Here is a 22,511-nt window from a genome sequence, read left to right as displayed (position 1 = left end):
AGAAACCAAATGAGGCTCTTGCTGAAAAAAAAAAAAAATGGAAAACAGCTTAAATATTCAAAGCTACCAATACTAATGAACAGTCAATGAAAGGAATGCTACTTAATTTCAGATACAAATGTGATAAGTAATTGTAAGAGTCAGCCGTTTCTGACAGCACAGATACTCATTGCTTTGCCTGAACCAAAGACAAGCCATGTAAATGCATACGTCCGCTTGACTGTTTTTTACTCAGCATTTATAGCACACCAAAACAGCCTTTTAGTTTTCCAGCAGCATTGTGAAAAAAAGGGAATACTTGGCCAACTGATAACCATTGTAAAATTTGTTTCTTGCTAACAGCCTTGCTTTTTTCTCTCAGCTTTATAGAACTACATCTATGAATAAGCGTTAGCTGCCCAGCATCTTGTCTAACAATTTACTGTTTTCACTTTGTTGGATATCTTCCAGAGAGCAAATAAGAAGAACTGAGGATTTGGAGATCATTTGACACAGAAGGTTGTGTCACAGATGATCAGTGTATATTACATTGGAATATTGTGAAGTGATAAATGCCAGTGGGTGCAATTTACATGCATGCAATGAAGTTGCAGTAGACCTTGGTATCATCTACTCTAAATCTGTCTACGACCCTGGAAGGTAGATGGCAACCCACTGGGTGCGAGAAAGGCACTCCTCTCTTCAGTGCCAGCCCCAAGTCACATCCAAATATAGTTGTGGGTTTGGAAATTAATTCAATGAAGCATCTTGTATGTACACTCATTTTCCATAATAGGGTTCTTTTGTTGCCCTACGATCTATGGTTCTAATATCATCACTTGGTTCTCTATGAATGGTGCCAAAAACACATGAATCTCTAAAATCAATTTGCAACCACAAAATAACTCAATACAACACCTCTCCACAGCGAGAGCCATGGTTCTGCTTTCGGGCAAGATTGAAAGCGAGGAGCCACTGACTGTGAATGTATTACTTTCCCACTGCCTGCCTTTCAGCTGCTTACTCCCTAGAGCTGAACTCTTTAGCTTGAAAATTAAAGCCAGGCCTCAACCCAAACACCAAATATGTCGATCATAAACTAAAAGTACCCAGAATGATGACACAGCTCCATTCTCGCTTGATCTTAACTTTGTTCCTCATAAATACACTGTTCAATATAATTTTTTGACAGCAAATGTGATGCACAGGGAAAGTATTAAATAAGAAATTTCTCCTGGACTGACCCAAACTTGTCAGATCCAGCCGAATCCCATTGGATTTGTGAACCCAGCTCTACTTCTCCTTTCATTATATTTCCTACTCCCAACTGAATCTCATCATTACTTCCAGAGTGCCCAAGCCCTCTGTGGGCCTGCGTATGACCACGGTACTGACTTAGATTGAATTGGTCAGTGGTCCCATTGTAAATGCATTACTCCCACACTCCCAGTATTACACTCTTACCTTCACACTGAATCCCATTATTACTGCGGGACAGTCTGTGTATGCAGAGCAAAGACTATATACGCAGTGTGTGTGTGTGTGTGTGTGTGTGTGTGTGTGTGTGTGTGTGTGTGTGTGTGTGTGTGTGTGTGTGTGTGTGCGTGCGTGCGTGTGTGCGTGCGTGCGTGCGTGCGTGCGTGCGTGCGTGCGTGCGTGCGTGCGTGCGTGTATTTTGACCTCCTTCACACAGTGTGTGGCCTTTAAGTGTGCATGCATATTTGAAGGTGTATATTTACAGTTGACGTATATGTGTGTCTCTGTTTTAAGAACTCAGAAGTAGTTGAAACACAAAACATATTGAGGTATATTTTGTAGATACAACGCTGTGTTTGAATAAAGTCAAACATAAAATGAATAAAAAATGCAATCAGTGCCAGGGACAAAAATATATATGCGTCTGTGACACAGACATTTGGGAGTGGATGTACTCAGACTTACCAGACAGCAATGTAATCAGTGACGGGCTCTGTCTGCAGTAAGGTAAAGTTGATATAAACTCCATGTCCATGGGGAACAGTGATGAGCCAGCTGCAGTCTTGGGAGTTGGGATATTCACTGGGGTACTGAGGTGAATAGATCGTTCCATTTTCCGCAGTGACATTATAACCACAGGGAGCTGTGAAAAGCAGTAATCAGATTGCCTACTTGTAAAATGGTCATTTCTGTTTGGCAAGTTTAACATGGACAAATTGGGTGACAAGAATGAATATTGATTTGCAGATAGCAAAAATGTCATTATCACAGTATGTGAAACAACAAAAGCAGCTATGGCAGTGGTAAGAACAATACTTTCGGCTTATCTGCTTATATATTGTTAGATTGTGATGTCAGTAAAAATTAAATAGATCTACCTAATTTATCTCAGGATAACATTTGTCAAATGTTTTCATCATAAATGACAATGGAGTCCTCTGGGGTTGTGAATAAATATACTTAAATTACATATTCATTTTGAACTTAATGAATGCTTAAACCCAATTGTTACACAATTGACCATACGACAACCATAAAACAAAATCAAACCTTGTTCTTACCCTCACAGCGTGGAAATGGATGGTTCCACTTCCGGTTGGTCCCGTGCAGACATGTTAGAACTGTGTGTCCGATCAAAACATAACCAGGGTAGCACTGAAAAGTGATCGACTGGCCTGCGCTGTAGTCAGTGTTGATGATGTCCCCGTTCAGAAAAGGAGAAGGATCCTGGCAGTTTTGAAGTTGATAGGCTAAAGATGGAGTTGAAACACATGATTAAATCTTTCAATATACATCAAATACATACGTAAAAGTATAATGTTTCATGTTAAACTAACTAAGCTGGGATATATGGGTGGCTTAATAGAATGTTGTCCAGAATTTACTCATCATTATCTTGACGTACAGTCTCGCCCAGTAGATTTAAAAGCCTGCCACTCAAAGTCCCCAAATGTGGCAGTAAAATGGCAACTGAGATTAATTGTACTTATACCAGTTTTTTGTTTTTTTTGCTGAAATGCTGAATGAACTTGAAGTGGCATTAAGAAATCTATGAGTCACTGAAGGCTACCAGCAGCGAGTGCAGCAGCATCAATAGATCTAATCTCCTCCTACACAGTTATCTGGCACATGCATGTATAGGATGGCAGCACTTGCTTGAGGAAATGTCAGTACCACAGGTCTATTTAGGGCACATCTCACTCCGCGTGTGTTTCGCAGTAAGTCAAACCCATCCATTACATGTGGCATTGAATGAGAGCAAGGATGGCTGACATCGCACTTCCATTTGCTACAAAAGGCTACAAAAGGCCAGAGAGAAAGGCAGACCCTCCCAGCACTCGAACAAGCACTCAGCACCAGGTCAATAGAGCCAGGGTCGGCTGCGCCAGACAGCATCCACAGCGCAAATTGTGTAAACAGGTCTCAGAAAAAGTACATGCTGGGTGAATCAAAAAATAGGAATTAACTGTTCACAATACATTGGGGGGGGGGGGTATTTACAGAAACACCTGTATTACTACTGACTATAGGACAGACCTAAGAGTAAGTCAGTAGTGCCACAAAGGACAATAAAAAGAGACAGAAAAGCAAGTGACAGCGGAAGAGGTTGGCATAGGCAGCATTCTGGGAAGAAAATGTGAGAGGATTTGAGATCACACAGAAACACGATATTCTGAAGGAGGGACTTTGCAGATTGTGTATATGTAGGCCAATAGTTGTGCTGGGGGTAGCAGGAGTACTTGCCACTGTGAAACTGCAGCCAGGAACATGACATTAACTGATTTCAGGAGCAACTTTAAAATCGCCCTGAAGAAAGGTATTATGGGCACTGCAATTTCAGTGTCAATACCTAAAACTAGAAGTGTAACTCCCTTCACCTTTACTGAGCAACATCTGGCCTGATATATAACTATGTGGATCATTTTCAATTGTTTTTTGTTGTTGTTTTTTTTGACTGATTTTCTTAATCAAAACTTATCCAAGCTAGGTTTTTTTATGGATGCAGACATAAAACTTCATAAAACTCAGTCTATTGTCTAAAAAAGCCCTCCAAAGTACAGAACCTAAATTTGTATGATATGCAAGGAGCTTCTGGAGGAGCACATGCATCTAAGTTGGAGAGAACATCATGTTTTCTCAAAGTTAGCCATCATGTTTAAAAGGCTCCTTGGTGCAATTTTAGTTGAAGAAGTGCATCAAAAAACTCCAGAAGCAAACAGCAGAAAGTTTCAAGAACTGAAATGTTAGTGCTCTGACCATTACATTTTTGATGAAAGAAAGGGGAAACAAATTATTAAGTGCACATAGATGTGTGTTATCTTATGTGAGAGTAAGTCTTGTTCTAGTTTTGCTGCCATACAGACCCAAAGACCATCTTTTGTGTCTTTGAAGTGAGACACTCATGGCTACAAGTAAAGCCTGCTGGACAAGATGCCAGTCTCTCAGGAGCTTAAGGACAATCCATCTCTTTAATGACGAGAGAAAAACCATGAGGTTTTTTAGCTCTTTAGCATGACTCACCCACGGATCAAAGCTCTAAACATCATAGTGAAACATCTTTAATTTGAGCATTATATTCCTTGGATTGGAACAGTTCTGTAGTTTTGGCCCTAGGAGAGGATGTTAATTTAATCTTAACATTTTGGAAAGAGGTTGGGTTTTCTTTCCTCGAACACTGCAGGAACTAAAGAGCAGGATCAGTTTGTTAATAGATCTGTTTTTTCAAAGCTTACAAATGGAAACCTCAGCAGTGATACTATGGGCTTGGCTCGCTTTCTTGCCTGTAGTTGCACAAAAAAAAAAAGAATCTTTGGTACATAAAAACCAAATGTGAACTCACCCTGATACGTGAGCTTGAACCCAGGCCTGTTCTCTGAGTGGTCACTGTAGAAGTGGATGATTGTGAGGTGGGTGGTGCTCAACAGAGGCGGAGGGATCTGTGAGCCAGTAAACTGGCCAATAAGTGCAGAGCTGTGCTGAGGTCCAGCTCGGACCTCAAGGAAATCATGGTTGTCTTCCGAAGAGAAATTTTGGAACTGAACATGAGCTCCTAGAGTACAAGGGATGAACACACACAGTATAACAGCTATATTGACTTTTTCTTTTGAACAACATACAGTGCAATTGTGTCAGAGTTACATTAATATTGAGTGTGGAATAGAGTGTGAGATATAAACCCTCAGGTCATTCAAGGTCAATCATTCAACTGCCATTCATGTGTCAGAATCTGATTAAGTGTGTGTGCAAAACCCACAAGGCCTGTGTTTTCCCAGCTTTGACCACATATGTGCTGAAAGTGACACCTTCCTTTTAGGAATGCTCCTCCATCCCATAATACTTACCATATCCAGTTGGCAGGTTGATTTGCCAGGTGCAGTCCAGATTGCCAGGATAGTTGCCAGGGAAACCTGGACTAAGGATGACACTACTCATCTCAGAAAGCACCCCGCCACATCGAGCTGACAACACACACAGCACACACACTGTTAGCACACCAACAACATACAGTAGAGATCATCCCTTTAACCTATTCGCTTCAACACATACATCACCTTTCAGTGAAAAAGAAAATGCAATATGACCAGTAAGGGCATACTAGTGTCTTTTTATACAACAATGATGGCACCTCTTTTCTATTAAAAGATTCAGAACTGAGTTGGTCGATGTGAGGAACACTAGATTTGACAAATATCGAATAGGAGCTGTGGCACCTCTGAGTTTAGTTACTCCTGACATGTCATGGTTGAGTTTAACTGGAAGTGGCTTTTGAAATCTTTTACCAAGGACTGAATTATTCAGGCATAAATGCAAACATCAATGAAATCACGGTTCTTCAACAGCACTGCATACTTCAGGAGGCTTTGGCTCTAAGTGCAAGGTACAAAGATCTGTTTGTAACCACTGCACATGTATTGATCTTGCAGATCACCGAGCCTACAGCTGTCAAGAAAGTTCTTGCCTCCGAATCAGATTTCAACTTTAAATATCCTGATAGAACTTCTTGTGAAAATGATGGCTATTTAATATCACATTGATATCCCGGCAGTATGTTAGTCTGAGTAACTGCACAGTAATCCCTAATAGTCCATTTCCATTTGCATTTAAGATCAAAATGCAAAATAAGCATACATTTTTTTAGATTTTTCAAATGTTATAAGACATACATAACCAATATAAATCCTTACGTATCTTGTCATATGTGTGCATTTGTTTTACCCACCTATGCAAAGAGGCGGGGGGTAGTTCCATCGACGCACAGTACCAGGCATGCAGGAAATGTGAGAGTGGCCCTGGCAATGTTAATGGAAAAATTTACTTCAAGATTCAAGCATACAGTAATAGAACATTTGGTAATTTCCATTATTGGTAGTTTTACTCTCTCTCTTTTTTTAGATATTAGACAGTAATTTTGAAATTATGCACTTTGAATGCATTTAAAGGAAAAAAAAATTATCCAATTTGGGACTTGCAATTTGTTTTACCTAGTCACGTTAGTAAACAACAATTTGTTCCTGTACACAAGATTTAGTTTTTATAATTGAATATGTAATGCAAGAATAACAAATAATATTGCAGATTTGTATGTTCTACTGCTCAACAGCAACATTCAGTAGTGAAGAGAGATAAACAAACAGAAAATATGCATATTATACCTATACAACCTTATTTAATAGTTAAGTTTATGGGTTACCTGTAGTGTGTACCCAGGTTCACAGCTGAATGCTACCACCTCATTAACCATATATCTGTCTCCTGTTTTAATACCATTGGCTGGGATCATCGGCTCAGGACACGTTGTAAGACCAACCGCTACAAGGAAAGAAAAACAAAAAAAGACATGGAGACATATTGCTTAGCGTCAGACTCTAATGTGTGGAACAAATTAAACTGAAAATTTGAAGTTAGTTTGCAGAGGACTGAATTGAGATTGAGACAGAAGTAATTATTCCTTACTATAGCAATTAAAATAATAATAACTTTCTGATTTGCTTTCGCTACTCTACTTGTCGAACTCATCATGGATAAAACTTTGACTCCTCCATACTAATCACACCCCTTTAGCTAATTTTGCATTCAAGAACAATTTGTATCTCATAAGATATCGGTCTCTTAAGAAAAAAAATTTAATCGGCATTATTTATTTTGATTTCATGGAAAAGAACTTTAAAAACATTAACCCAATAGTGATTTAATGGAATGTTTCTAATGCACAAAAGTTCATGCTTGAATTGAGAGGTGGTGTCACATAAAATCTTGTGCATCATCATGTGTGACAGCAGCTTTTGAAAAAGTGCTTTACATGTGAACACATTGACTCTGGTTATGTATCACAATGCAATAAAGGTTAAACACATCCTACATAAGTTTGACAGCAGAAAGCCCATTTATCACACTGCATCAGTAAGGGTGCATCTGTGTGTTCACTTGTGTGCGCATGCATCTGTGCGCGTGTTTGTGCGTGTGTGTAAACTTCCGCAGGAGACTGCCCCGGAGCGGTTGCCATGGCAACACAGGGGTAGAAGAGGGATAGGGAGTGAAGGAAGGGGAGACAGAGGAGCAAATAGGGCTGTGTGTGTGTGTGTGTGTGTGTGTGTGTGTGTGTGTGTGTGTGTGTGTGTGTGTGTGTGTGTGTGTGTGTGCGTGTGCGTGTGCGTGTGCGTGTGCGTGTGCGTGTGCGTGTGCGTGTGCGTGTGCATGTGCGTGTATGGTCTTGTTGGTTCATCATCTACCTTCCTACCAGCAAAATGTTGTGATCCCACTGACCTCTTACGCACAAAAGCACACATACACACATACACACATATCCAGGTGGCCCAGCCTCAGTGAATGACATTTCTAAATGTGTGCACATGAGTGACTTTTATGTGAGAGTACACTTGCATGGGGGGGGGCAAAGGGAGTGACTTTTAGGTAAAGCAGAAATGAAAAAGCTGCATGAGACTGTACACATGCATACACACAGTGTATTATTAGGCCGACCATCAGCAGGCTGTCATGACAACTGATCAATGAAACTATTCCATTTGGCCAACCATCTTTCTCTTTTCTCTCTGTGCTCGCACACTGTTCCACTCTTTTCTCTGACTATGAGAAAGCAGTGATGTTCTGTAAAATGCTGACAGAACTGCACACCACCCCTGTAGGACCACTAGGCTTCCACTACACACTGTCAGCATTTAAGTCAAACTGACTGAATTTAGTATACTTGTGTTTCAGTTTATGTGAGGACAGGCCAGGGAGAGTGATGCCCCACTCCATCATGTGGAAGAAAGACCATTTAATCAGCTTAAAACGATGAGAACAATATTATGGCATTCCTTTACACCTCCCCAGCAATTTACCATCCACAGTTATACACGTTGGTTGAGAAATTATCCACACATGCATGTGAGGGTGGCACTCTAGATGCATTGGGGTACAACTGATGGCATCAACCATTCAAGAAATAGATCCATTACATAGGACTAATTTACATTGTTTAAATAAGCATCAAGTCTTTTCTGTACAGTGTTTTTGCAAAGAGTGATTGTCTGAGAGCAAGTAATATTTAGTCATATGTATATTCCAAAACCTGCTTTGTCATGAAGCCTGTTCGGCAGAACAAGACCTGATGCCTCACATAGCTGTACAGTGGTGTATAGTATATTACTTTGTGAGAGTGACAGCATACAGCTTGTTAACTGTATTTACTGCTATAAACTATAAAACAACAAGTACTGTAATAATCTTGCCATACAGTAAAAATTACACACAAAAGCTGGTATACCAAAAATGCCATTACATTGCAGTAGACACTATAGGGTATTTGTGTCATTTTCTCTTTTTGTCTTTCACTCTCATTGCCTCGCGAGGCAATTTTGTCAGCTTCATTTTGCAAACGTTCGCCTCTTTTCTGCTCCATCTTTTGCTCTCTGTATGTAACTGCTAATAAAAGACATGCTCATAAGCTCGGAGTAACTATATTTAAAAATAACCTCTCGCAGGATCTCAGAGACGAGCATTTTCCACCGTTGCCAAAAGTGACCAGTCTTCCTCTATTTGTGTTCCTTTTGATGGTGCGTTGACCATGGAACAATAAATGGGAGCTCACCTCCAGACACAGGCACGCACAAACACATACACGCACAAAGCTGTGTACACGCACACCAAGACTCTCACACACACCCACAAAAGCGGATCTGTTCATTGATCTAGAAGTGATTCTAAGCTAAAACAACTACAAAGGACTGAAAAGCACAACTGTGCCCTGACAGGTGTGTAAATGTGTGATGCTAATATCTGTGTCTGTAGCTTTTGTCTGTCTACATATTTGTGTGTATGTGCTTTTCCTGTCTACTTTCGTGTGTGCACGACACAATAACTTTGTGTTATGGTCATGAGTCCGTGTGATTTTGTTTACGTCCCTCAAGGTGTGTGTTGTGTGTGTGTGCATGCCTCAGTGTGAGTCTCAGTATGTGTGTAAGCTCTCCGGCAGTACCAGTTCAGGTCACTGACTCTTGTTATTTGATGTTAAAGTTTTGACTCCAGTGTGTGTGTGTGTGTGTGTGTGTGTGTGTGTGTGTGTGTGTGTGTGTGTGTGTGTGTGTGTGTGTGTGTGTGTGTGTGTGTGTGTGTGTGTGCGTGTGTGTGTACATATTTGGGGATATTCTAGATTGTTCCATATATAGCCATGGTTCATTTACATCAGCTCGCATTATCTTAAAAAAACAAACAAAAAACATTCACATAAAGAAGTAAAATCGAAGGCAACAAACAAAAATACTCAGGTTATTGGGATACAATTATTAAGACTTTCACATACTCTTATATTCAAGATGGAAACCTGCAGCCACCACACTGATGTCACTCTGAAAATGCAGCAGAAGCTGATTGGATGTTGAGTTGAGGAGGGCAGGAGCTGTTGTTCCTGTAAAAAAAAATACATCACATGTTTGCCAGTACAATTCACAAATTGGCTGCATTTTCAGGTACATGTTGATACCTTTACATATAACCAAAGTATTATAGTCTATATGTAACGCAACACTGCGCATAAAGTAATACTTTGCTTGCAATAAAAGAAAGCTGCTGCTTCAGCAGAAATTTTAAGTATTGCTTAAATCCCAAGGCCAGCTTGGGAAATGAAGTATAGAGAAGGTGAGCAACCCCTCACCCCCTTGGACTGCCAGCATTTTAATGTCCTTATGTGAACAGCCCTTATCTGCTTCAGTGAAGCTGCTCAGTGGTCAACACCAGATCACTGTGGTTATCGTGGGCAGCTCCCTGGTGTGCCTTCTTCAGAAGGGCACAGTCCTTTCTGTGTGTTCGTGTGAGTGTCTTGCCCTATGGGCGGCATGTTTTATGTGTGATAGCTGTGTGACAGGTATGTGCTTGGGGCAGGTCACAGGGGTAACTCTGCAGGGAAATTGTAAAAGGTTAGATCATTCTTTATCCCTGCCTGTCTTCTATCTCTACACGACTTGTCCTGCTCCTCCTCAATCTTGTAGTCTAATTCCTCTCAATAACTACTTGAATAAAAAAAAAAAACCCAATGCAATTATCATTTCAAAAAAGGTATAAGGAGTGAACATCTGACCTGGTTTAAACTCACAATGCAAAAGCTGGCATATTTTATGGTATAGAGATGAATTAGTGCTTACCCAATTCAATAAACGTACACACACATCCATTGGTGTGGTGTATCAAGATGCTGGTTCGACAGCAGGATTATTGCACAGGTTTGCCACAATTAAAGGGCCTGTAAGGTGGATGGATTATCTCGGGAAAAGATAAGTGCTCACGAATGCAGATTTAGACACATTTGTAAATAATATTTGAGAGAAATAGACCTTTGGTGTACAAAGAAGAATTGTAGATATTAGAAATCGGATACTGAAAAATGGAAGCAAAAATAAAAGAGTTGCATTTATAATTTTGTTCAGTGTACAAACATACTTATTTTTTATGTTTTAGAAAGACAGCTCATCCTTCTCAGTGTCGTGAACGTGCGTGTGCACATGCATGCGTGAGTGCATGTGCGTATTCATATTTTAGGAACTGTCATACTGCATCAATCTTATACCTCCAGTGTTTATGTGTACATGCGTCAAAGCACAAGCTATTTGTGTTTATAACCATGTGCGAGCTTATTGTCATACCAGAAAATGACCCTAATTTTGGAGCTGTCATGTCTCCTCCATCGTAGATCTCCAGAGAGTCCCAGTTATGTTCAGTGGCAAACGTCATCACCTGGATCTGAATAGGAAACAATGGAGATTAAAAAACAAAAAAATTAAAACAAAGGAAAAGAAGCAACACAATATTCCTCATTCTCTCTCATATATCTTCTTTTTTAACTATAATTGGTACATATACAGATTATTATGTACTTATGTGGGTATTTTCACCTGTATTCCAGCTCCTTCACTGACATGAATCCTCCACAGACAGTTGAGACTGTTGGGGTATGGCTCAGGGTAGGCAGGAGAGAGTATTGTACCGCGACGCTCAGTCAAATTGCCACTGCAGGGAACTGGAGTGAAGACATAAAATATGAAGTTCTCAGGAAAATGTACTCACTAAATAGATAAAATATAGGACAGGAGGCTGGATGTGGCTCTGCATAACTGAAAACAGACAATACAGTTTTCGAATTACCTCTACAGGATACCAGAGAGAGAAAATATGATAATAAACATTATTCATATCATAAACTGAAGTGACAGTTGAAGCTGATTGCATATTGCTAGCTCTCAGCAGAGAGCGATTTTACACAGGCATTTATTTTTTCTTTTGAATTAATGTCAAAATCCTACGCGTAATTACTCTCATTAACAAGCACAGGATGATTCCCTGAAAGGAGTAATTACTAAAGACATTTCATCCATCTGTCTCCACTTCTGTACTTCTAGTGGACTTGCAACAACATCACTCAAGTAATGAAGAATGGATTTTACATTAACGTAAGCTTTGATGATATTTGAATGTCATCAGGATTGTTATGTCCATTTCAGGTCTGTTATGATGGGATTTCATTAATTTATGTTATATATGACTAAATAACCGTCGACATCTTCACTGCAATAATGTAGTTACCTTAGGATCTCAGCCTTTATTTATTTATTTACTTTTATAGCTTTCAGGCTTGTTGGCCTTACCTATACATGTTGGTGTTGTTGAATTCCACTGTGCGAGGGCACCTGGGATTGCCTGGCACCGAATTGCACTGGACCCTCTTAGCAGATAGCCTGGACTGCACTCGAATCGCACCACCGAACCCGCTGAGAACTCTGAACCAATCCGTCTGCCGTACCGGGGCTCTGGCACTGAACTGCACTGACTGTCACTGGTCCGTGGCACAGCTACATAAAATGTCAGTGTTTGGATAACAGCACAAAAAAAGGGAGTGAAAAAACAGAATTATAGTTAAGAGACCCTTGATTTTAAAATGAATGTCGCTTGTTTGTCAGTCATGCATGTGAAAGAACAATAGATATAAATCTGGAAAAATTACCTTGATAAACGAAATGAAAGCCTCTTGCTGACTGGCCACTTTTAGCATTGAACCGAAGCATAATTTGATTGGAAGTTGCAAGTGGCAATGTCTCACCTAAAAAGCACATACATATACATTCATACATCATCATATTATAACATAACAGTAAATGCCAAAACACAGCTTTTCCTGTTTTTAAAAAAAATCGGTATATTTTTAATATTGCAGCAATTCTGCACACAGTCACCCTGCATTTTGTATATCCTGGGACCAGATATAAGTTATGATGCTCTTCATTCACAGACTAACATTCAAGGTTTGATATACTAGGATGAACTAACAGACTCAGAATCGATAACGCAAATGTAGTGTCTTTTGTGTTGATGCATTTCGTGGGTGATCGCCGAGAAATAATAGTGTGAGTGCGATCAGGCTCAAACAGCAGTATTTAAATTAGGGCTTGTGCGTGTTACTGTTTGCATCTGCCATGCAAAGATTGGACAGAGTGCCAAGTATTAATATGAATTGTGAAAACATGGAGTTGGAAAAGTTGGTGGAGAAAGTTATCATATATGTGTTTTTGCTGCTCACTGTCTCCATCCTCGCTCTTCTTCACTTGTTATACCTTGTTTCCCTTCCATTGCAGCAAAAAGCTGCCATCTCTGTGTCTGGTTCTGCAGAGGTTACTTACAGGTGAAAGGGGGTTTTCTTTTCCACTGCCACATATGCTTTTTCATGGAGAATTATTGGGGTTTTTGTTTAATAAAAATACCAGGAGATGGAAACTGAATTGAATATTGAAGCATTGTAGTAAAAAAAAAATCTGAATTCAGAAAATAGCCGAGGGAATTAAAATGGTAAGATCTAAAATTTTTTTTATAAAAAGACATATACAAAAAATTAAATGTCTCAAAATAAAATCTCAGCATATGAAATTGGGTTAGCTGTTAACATCAACCATCTCTGTTAAATGTTGAGCCCATTTGCACCTCATTTTCAAACGTATTAAATACAGATGCAGTCATAAACAACTCCACCATTTTCAGGCTTTTTAAATCACATTGTGAGTGGTAAATTAACCAATTAGCATAAACTCCTCCTAGTGTTTTGAACATTCCGGTAGACTAACCCAAAATTGCATATTCATGAAGGCAAATGCCAAATGGTCACTGCATGCTATTTTACACATCTGTTGGGCACAATCCTCAGCGCGCTCAGTTAGATGTGTACACTGAGCTTGCAGGTGAAAACAATATCACGTTAAGGGCCATTTTTACACATGTAAACATTTCGTAGATCAGACCCTTCATACTCTCATTTCTACCTTATAACACTTATAACTCGTAAAAAAGATGAAAAAATAACCGCAAACTACAAAAACATACAATTGCACACACGTACACAGGCTACCGGGCTAAGAGTGATAAATGAGAGAAACATGGCCTGGTGTGGTTGACACTTAGGTGTTTCATTAGCTACAGTGGCATCTCTGTGCTCATGCAGGTTTGTTAAATGTAAGGTGTGCTAATATGTTTGTCCGTCACGGTAATCGGCAATGTAAGGTGGGCGACTGTCTTAAAAGCCTTCCTTTACTCATAATTCTACAAGCAAGTCTGAAAATGGCAGACAAAAGGTTTTGAGAGCCGTGATTTTCACACAAAGACCGTAAATGTCACTTCTTGGAAGAATGCCCTGCAGCATGCCCCCTGGTCATGATATACAAAACTCACATGAAAGTGAAACTCTGAGGCAATGGTGTCCCATTCACAAGCAGCTATGCTAATCAATAATTCTTCACAGTTTGTTCTTTGTACCATGTCATCTGCATCGATTTTGCCACATCGTTCAGTCTCCATCATGACTGTGACTGACTGTGCGACTGTGCAGTGACTCAAAATGTTTCCAAGCTGGGATGACTCAAAGTTAGGATAAGAAAACCCACTGAGGATTGTGTTAAGGAGTATCAGTGCTACTGTATATTGTATGGCCCCAGTGAGATGCTTCCCACTGCTGATTTCCTCTTGTAAAGATAACCCATAATGGATTTTCACCAAATACATCACTGTCAAATAAATTGTGATAACGACCACTGGTGCTGTGTTCTACAGGCCCCCAGAGCTGCTTTCTTACAATTTTATTATTTTCCGCTTTCAAAGATGCGCTCAGGAGTGCAAGAACAGAAAATTGGGGGAAAAAATTAAAAAAACTTTTAAACATTGGAACTGAATGTCAGATTTTCAGAAGTATAATGCCATGTTACATTATAGTAAATACAAACGTGAACAACAGTTTTTTGTTGAAGGTACAACTGTGCAAAGTTTAATTCAGGAGCAGCTGAGACTACGAATGGTCAACAAACTGACCTGAATGTGACCCAGCCAGGGAGCTGAGCAGTCGAGCATTGTCATTAGCTCCATCAAACAGCTCCACTGAGTCATTCATTGCCGTTTGGAAAACGGCAAACTGACCAAAAACCACTGTAAAGCAACAACACACAGAAAATAAATACAGTTGGAATCAGACTGAAAATGTCTATTAGCCATTTTACGAGTTAATTTCATGTATGTTAGGGCACAGTCATTTCTGTACTCACCAAACTGTGGGGACACTGCGATATAATAGGAGCAAGTCTGTCTGGTCGTGTAGTTTAAAGGATAGTTTGGAGATAAGACAACGCCTTCAGATCCGCCATATTGTCCTCCGCATGGAGCTGTAAACAGAAAACAATTGTTTAGAAATTGTGTTTTTTCTACTTTATTTCATTAGATGACTGTGATATAATGTGCAACCATGCTCATTTAAAGTATACGGTCTGTAAAATATGTATCTTTTTGTCTATGTGTGTATGTTTTTGGTGGAGGAACATGGAAACGACAGGATGATATAGTGCAAGTGAGGTTCTCTTGAACTTAATAATGTTCACACAGTTTTCAAGCCCTATGTGTGAAGAACGATTCACTTTTAGAGAGTTGGTGTGAACTTCTGCACATTTATTATAAAAAAAAAACATCTCAGAGGGAAGACAGAAGTTAATTCACCTGTAATAAACTCCACAGACAGCTTAGCAGGGAGTCCATGAACACATAAGTTACAGGTGTGCAGGGAGGCAGCACTGACTTAATTTCACAATAAACATCTGCATTTCAGAAGTAAAGACAGAGTTATAAATAAATGTAATATGTGACAATTTAATAAGGTAAAAAAAAATAAGAAGGCATTCATAATTATATGAACCGATGCTTATTTACCTGATTGCAATTTTGTTTTATATATGCAAGTGCCGTTGGATCCTTGGATCATAATATGTGTATTCATCATATCATATCATATCATATCATATCATATCATATCATATCATCTTCACTGTATTTCTAATCCCAGCTATCTATGGGTGAGGGCAGGATATAGTCTGGACAGGTCAACAGCTTGTCACAACGTAAATACACATAGACAACTACACGCATTCACGTTCGCACCTCTGGGCTATTCAAGGTCACTAACTAACCTCACATGCATGTATTTGGACTTGTGGGAGGAAACGTACTGACTTACAAGGCAAAAGCACTAATCACTGCCCCACTGTGAAGCCTCCTTTTGTTCAATATATCCAATATCTCCTCTCAGCATATGTCCAACCCTTAACCTTAGCTTTCCCTCTGATGTGTTCATGTTTTAATCCTTTCCACCAGTCACTCCCAAAGAAAATCTTTCCACCTTGAACCTGGCCACCTCCAGCTCAGCCCCCAGCCTTTTAAACCGAGATGCTGTCTCCACACATCAGACCGAGTCTCACCACTGTTTGGTAAACTTTCCCTTTCACTATTGTTGACAGTGGTCTGGGGTCATCTCCACCCACTCTGTCATTTACTGTGGGTGGTTGACTCATGGTACTTGAACTCATCCACCCACTCCTTGCATTTTCACCTATCCACTTGCCATTGTATCATTCACACATGTATTGTGTTGTTAACTAACCGTCATTTGTTTTCTCTCTTGGTTAATAGGTTTCTCTCAGTGGTTCACCTCTCAAGCTTATTTTCTTTGTGCTCTCTATTCTCAACACACATCATAATATCATCTGCTATCATGACCAGCCTGCCTTTATATGACATCCTACTGACATTCATGATAATTATCCAGGTCTAAAATACATATAATACATGTAATTTCAGTAATCTTTTGTTCAGTTGTGCATTACGATTGGAAAGCTGCTGGAAAGGGTGCTTTATTTTCATCTATGAAAAACAATATTATTGCAATATATATATTCATTTATTAATCTTCTGATCCATATTATCCTTGATAGTTGAATAAATTGTTTTGGCCTGGACTTTGGTATACATTCTTCATCTACAACTCTATAGATTATCAAGACAACTTGATTAACGATGACTAAACTCTACAAACATTACAATTAAGCAAGGAAACTCACATGAAGCAGGCACTTAAAGAAAAGTCAGATCTACATAGATCTAAAAGCTCTGTTCTTTTGATTTATACACTGATTGATGTTTTATGCCCACTTTATTCAGACAAAGACTGTGCAGAGTGGGAGCTGATCACAGCTGACATCAAACAAAAGGCAAAGTACACCCCGGACTGGGTCCAGTCAATCAAAAGGATAACAAAAAGTGGCAGACAGTCAGCCACACACTCTCACAACCAAGTGCATTTTATTCATCATCAATTAACATTGACAGGCAGTCTTGGGACAGCTGGAGGGGGCCAGAGATCTCACACAGTCCAGGGACAAAGTGCAATCTTCAAACAGAAAGACTCCAGTCGGAAGTCTAACCTGGATCTCGCTAAGCAAATCAGGACACCATGATCCCTTATCTATTTTATTAAATTTTGTACACATATTGAACAACTGTTCTGCACTTTCAGCAATCTTGAAAAAAGGTTATATCTTTTAATGACTTCAACTCAGGTGACAATAAAAGGTCAAAGGTTCTATTTAGTCACCTCAGCACCAACCACTGGGCCAAACAGTTTAGATGCAGTTGCAAAGTGATAATAGTACATTTGCCTTCAACATAAATGCAGACACTTGTCACTGCATGCACTCCCTCTCACACTGTGCATACTCAGATTCCCTAAACCCCTGAAATGTGCAGATATAAATAGAGAGAGGAGAGGTGTAACTACTGTTATGTGTCAATTTGACCAGTGACATATTGTTCTGCTCCACTGTATTGGATTTTCAATGAAAACATGTGTGTTAAGTTTAACTTGGAACATTTTATATTTTGCCAATTTCCTCCCCCATGTACTGCTTGATTTATGAATATATTGCCCTCCTCTCATACCCATCTCTAGCTATTGGCCTCGACCTGCCACTGGACCAGTGGATTTGATTATGAATAGATTTCAGGTGTGCAATCATTGTGGAATATATCACAAAATTCATTCATGTGGGGGTTTATTTGCTTTTAGTAACACTAAAATGTAAGTTTAGTTTAAAATAAATAATAAAGTATTAAGTGAATCCATCAGTGTAACGGGGCACTGGAGCTGCTTCCAACTGACTTTGGGTGGAGGAAGAGTACAGCCTGGACAGGTTTGCTAGTCCATGAAACAGAGAGAGATAGGCAATCATACACTCACATTCACATCCAGGGGTAATTCAGAATCACCAATTACCCCCCCCAAAAGTGTGTTTTATTTAGATAGTGAGAGGAAAAGAGAGTGTACAGGAAAAAAAGACGTGTTTGATGGCCTGGCAACCATGTCCACAGTGTATAATGTCTGCGTCACCCATAGTTAGCTGGTATCTGGATAAGTGTGACATAATATGATAAAACTGTATAGAAGATGGATGGATACTGCAATGAGGCATTTAGACTTCCATTGTGTCACTTTTCAGTTTGTTTTCTATCTGCAGCTATGAGGACAGCCCATTGTGATAAAAGATGGTAAAATCTATCTATTGTGCGTGTACGTGTCTGTCAAAAATACAGCAAATCCCATTTGTGTTTGGTGGTTATGTATCCAAAAAAATACACGAGTACTATAACATAGCTGTGCATATTTGTTATTAAATAACCGAGACAGGAGCTGTGCTGCACCCTCTTCAGTGTAGTTAATTCCTTTTGACAACAACCCAGCAGGATAATAACTTTAATGACTGAATTTATGTGGCACTGAGTTAAAGCACAGTGTGAGATCTCTTGTATCAGCATACTGAAATTTCAGTATTAATCCATATTGCCTATGCATGACTAAGGAAAAACACACCTCGCAGAAGCTTGATCCATTTTGAGCACTCCCAAGAGATTTCAATATATATGAATTGTGTATGGGTGGGTACACGTTTATAGTGCAACAGGTTAGATCAACAGAAGTCAATGACATTTATGTACCATATTTTGTGTACTATTGAGCTATATATATATATATTTTTTTTTTTTTTACATATATAGCTCACAGGTGTCCACGTTGTGACAGGAATTTCACTGCAGGAATATGGGGATTGCTCATATTTTCATCAATTCCTGCAAATCTGTCTTTCATAGTGCTGGCACTTCCTGCACACAGAGCTGTGCCTGTGTGTGTGCGCTTCGTCCGCCTGCTGCGGAGAAGCCCGCAGAGAGAGAGAGAGAGAGAGAGAGAGAGAGAGAGAGAGAGAGAGAGAGAGAGAGAGAGAGAGATACAATCACTGAGGGTTTTATCTCTGTTGATAAAATATTTGATCATTTATTTTGCTGATCGTGATTCTGAGGAGGAAGATTTATCAGCCACGTAGTCTAGCAGGTGGGTTTATGTGATGCAACCCAACGCATCACTCACGGCAGTCAGCTGCTGGATTTCCGTTCCATGGAAAGCGGCGCAATACGAGGTCACGAAGAGCAGAAATGCAGGGCAATATTTTGTGAAGCAGAGGCGCTCAAAATGGCATGGATCTATAAGTGGAAGTAGAATCTGATGGTATGAAGCCCATTAACCCGCAAAAATCCATAAATTAGGCGTGTCATTTTATAACGCAGAGTTCAAAGCCTGTGAAAAAAGTCGCAACTTATAGTCCAGAAATTACAGTAAGTGCCTCTGAATGTGTGTGCAGGTAGAAAACAGCAGCGACAAGCACATCAGTCAATGTCATCTAACACACACACACGCACACTCCCATGCACACACACTCGGTATTGTTGTACTGTATCCTCTCTTTTCTCACTCGAACAAGCCTTTCTTTTCCTGTATTGCTTTGGTTGCTATAGTGAGTAACTTTGTTTTGCAGCCCAAACAGCCACCCACGACAAGGAGTGTGATTCCCAATGACTTTAATTATCTTCAGCTGTGTGCTGGTCAAAAATGTGGCACATTTGGTTGAAAAGTTTAAAAATGCTATGTAGAATTAATGGTGTCGTGATTTATGAATTAAAATGTTGCAAAGAGGTCAGAGTTATTCGTTATTACCTCCTCCAATTTTTGTTTTTTTCTAGCCCTGTATATTTTGGTTGATTTGAAACAGCTCCATGAACATCCCCTTCAGGGTAATTCCCTCAAGCAAAGAAGTCAGCATTTCAGTGTGGTGAAAACTGTGCATAAAGGGCTCAGAATTCCACCAGAGAGCCCTCCAGCACTTTATAGTTTCACTCGCAGGACAGTCCCTGAGCCCTCTGGAACTTATCTGTAACATATGTCAAACTCGGTGAGACCATGAATGCAGACACGGCGACTAGCTCGGCTCATATCCCCCCAACAACTGTACACGCAGAGAATGAATAATATTGCAGAACTTGGTTTCTTCATCTTCTTTGCGAGACAGTGGTAACACTCGCACACAAATCATAGTCATTCCCCCCATTCTTATCCCTCTGCTCGTTTCCTAAAGCAGCGTCGGAATCATTCTCTTTCTTTCCGTTTCTCTTGATATTGATTGATATCCTTGGGATTGATTTTGTTGTGCTGTTGCGTTCAAACCCTGAGGTCTAGAGGTCTTGTCTTGATCTACCCACAATCTCCCAATGGTGCTGCTCTAGGCTCAGGTGTCAGTCTCATCAAAAGCCTTCACACACACGTGCTTTGATCACTCACACCCTGTCTCTTCCTCGCGCACACAAATAAATGCTATGCAAGTCACTCACTTTCTTTCATACATCCCTGTGCTTTGATCATCCACACACATACACAACCCTTTTGTAGTCCTACCTCACACTGTCTATGTCTCATTTTATACACGCACGCACGCGTGTGCGCGCACACACACACACACACACACACACACACACACACACACACACACACACACACACACACACACACACACACACACACACACACACACACACACACACACACACACACACACACACACACACACACACACACACACACACACAAAAGGCTTACGGTGGCAGTTTACGCACAGGTTTCTGACATGTTTCAGTTAACGTAAACAATTAATGTGACTACAGAGTAACGGTTATATGTGAACAAGAAAATCTTACGTCATTTCCTTTCAACTGGAGATACAATAACTCAACAAAACACTAATGTATGTAAAATAGAAAAATATTTTGCTAAAATGTGTTTCGAGAAGCATTTCTGGTATTGTGGCACTTTTTGATGAAGTGACTACCTGTACAAGATTCAACAGACACACTTCACAGAAATCAAATCCTGTACAGTATCTTGGGCAAAACCAGCCAAATGAAAAAGTCTGGGCAAAATCCACTTGGAAAGGGTGTAAATTTCACTGCTGTAACAATTATCATGGTAAAGTTTATGTAATGTACTGTAATACACTAATACCACCCATGTGACAAACTTCAGTAGTGTTACAAAAAGTAATACTGCTTTCATTCGCTTAATCATCCCACTCTTTTCCGAGTTTAGAATTTTTTGAGTCTTCTGTAATGAAACTGTCAGTGAAACTAAACTTCCTATATATGTTTCAAATTAAAAAACCTACCAGGAATTGGGAGATTAGGCACTCAGTGTCATTTCAAGGTTTTTCATCGAAAATGTTTGTGAACGAAGTGTTCCGAATCATTAAATGAGGCCTTTTTTTTTTTTTTTTTTTATCCCTGAGGACACTTGAATTACTACAGAAAAGCATACACTTGTTAGTTTAATCATGGCATTCTACAAACCTCATAGAGTGATAATACATCTTGGCTTCAGTTCACCATAACAGCTAAATTTTATTAAGAAAATGCTTGGATCCATGACTAACCTAAACATACATGAGTATTTTGGCCAGCCAAAGGTAGTATATTTATTACTCATCCCAACACCCCCCCTTAACTCTTAGAAATTCAATTGTGTTTTTCATCAAATTAGGGAGACATCATATTTCTTCAGGAAAAAAAAACGATATCATGAGTGGTGGGGATGAGGAGAAAGGTCAACAACAGCTTCCTTATTCGGACAAATATTCAATCTATTCAATCCATTTCATGAAATTGCTTCAAAGATTTCTATTCATTTATCAACTGACTGTAAACTATAGCAGCTTTTTTGCAAACATTTATGAGTAATTGTTTTATTTACTGCTATTGTTATTTCCATTATATATCTGTTATTTCCTGTCATTCCTTCAGGTAGGTCACCCAAAGAAAGTGATTTACTAGTAAATACAAGTATTGGATGGAAATATTGGATTAAATATAAGTTTCAGACAAAAGAAGAAGAGAAGTTTACAAGGTGTAATCTTAAACGCCAAATAAAATACATATACTGAGTGATATGGGTAAACAGAAAGTAAAGAAATTGTTTTGATCATTCTAATGTATAAAAGCCATATTGATGTGCAAATATATTGACAATGTGTTCAATAACACGTTATGAAACCTTAGGTACAGAGACTAAAAACTGCAAAATTTACAGTTGATACTTGGTTACACAGCCTTTGCCAGCAGTGAACCTGAACTGTTTCCAGTAGCAACGGTAACACTCAAAACTGGACAAAGTTCAGGGAAAACTATTTTCTTTCAATGAGCTCAGGTGTACTCTTTAGCTGCCTTAAGTAAATATGTCTCTTGCTAGGCTCTTACTGTGTTCTCCTGTGAAAAAAAGCATTCCTGCTTTATCTCTTCTGGGTTTTTTTTTTAACTTGTTCTGTCGAAGATATACGTCAGTG

At 39.4% G+C, this 22,511-nt stretch overlaps 1 protein-coding gene across 1 annotated transcript in view; it reads right to left on the bottom strand.

Moving 5' to 3' along the window:
* Positions 1-22,511, bottom strand: part of LOC308139985 (CUB and sushi domain-containing protein 1-like) — a gene marked incomplete at both ends in the record, with an annotated part of 391,623 nt that overhangs the window by 57,255 nt on the left and 311,857 nt on the right. The window contains 13 exons of the mRNA XM_080509617.1: positions 1,921-2,098; positions 2,517-2,705; positions 4,796-5,005; positions 5,298-5,414; positions 6,176-6,245; positions 6,647-6,765; positions 9,758-9,862; positions 11,094-11,190; positions 11,343-11,467; positions 12,093-12,296; positions 12,449-12,544; positions 14,794-14,907; positions 15,024-15,140. Coding sequence (XP_080365743.1) covers positions 1,921-2,098; positions 2,517-2,705; positions 4,796-5,005; positions 5,298-5,414; positions 6,176-6,245; positions 6,647-6,765; positions 9,758-9,862; positions 11,094-11,190; positions 11,343-11,467; positions 12,093-12,296; positions 12,449-12,544; positions 14,794-14,907; positions 15,024-15,140 — 1,741 coding nt within the window. The remainder of the gene's footprint in view (positions 1-1,920; positions 2,099-2,516; positions 2,706-4,795; positions 5,006-5,297; positions 5,415-6,175; positions 6,246-6,646; positions 6,766-9,757; positions 9,863-11,093; positions 11,191-11,342; positions 11,468-12,092; positions 12,297-12,448; positions 12,545-14,793; positions 14,908-15,023; positions 15,141-22,511) is intronic.

The sequence above is a fragment of the Blennius ocellaris genome (assembly GCF_963422515.1).
Source record: "Blennius ocellaris genome assembly, chromosome: 1".
In the NCBI taxonomy this organism is placed as follows: domain Eukaryota; kingdom Metazoa; phylum Chordata; class Actinopteri; order Blenniiformes; family Blenniidae; genus Blennius; species Blennius ocellaris.
Note: the sequence above shows the minus strand (reverse complement) of the source record. Positions and strands in the feature narration are given on the sequence as shown.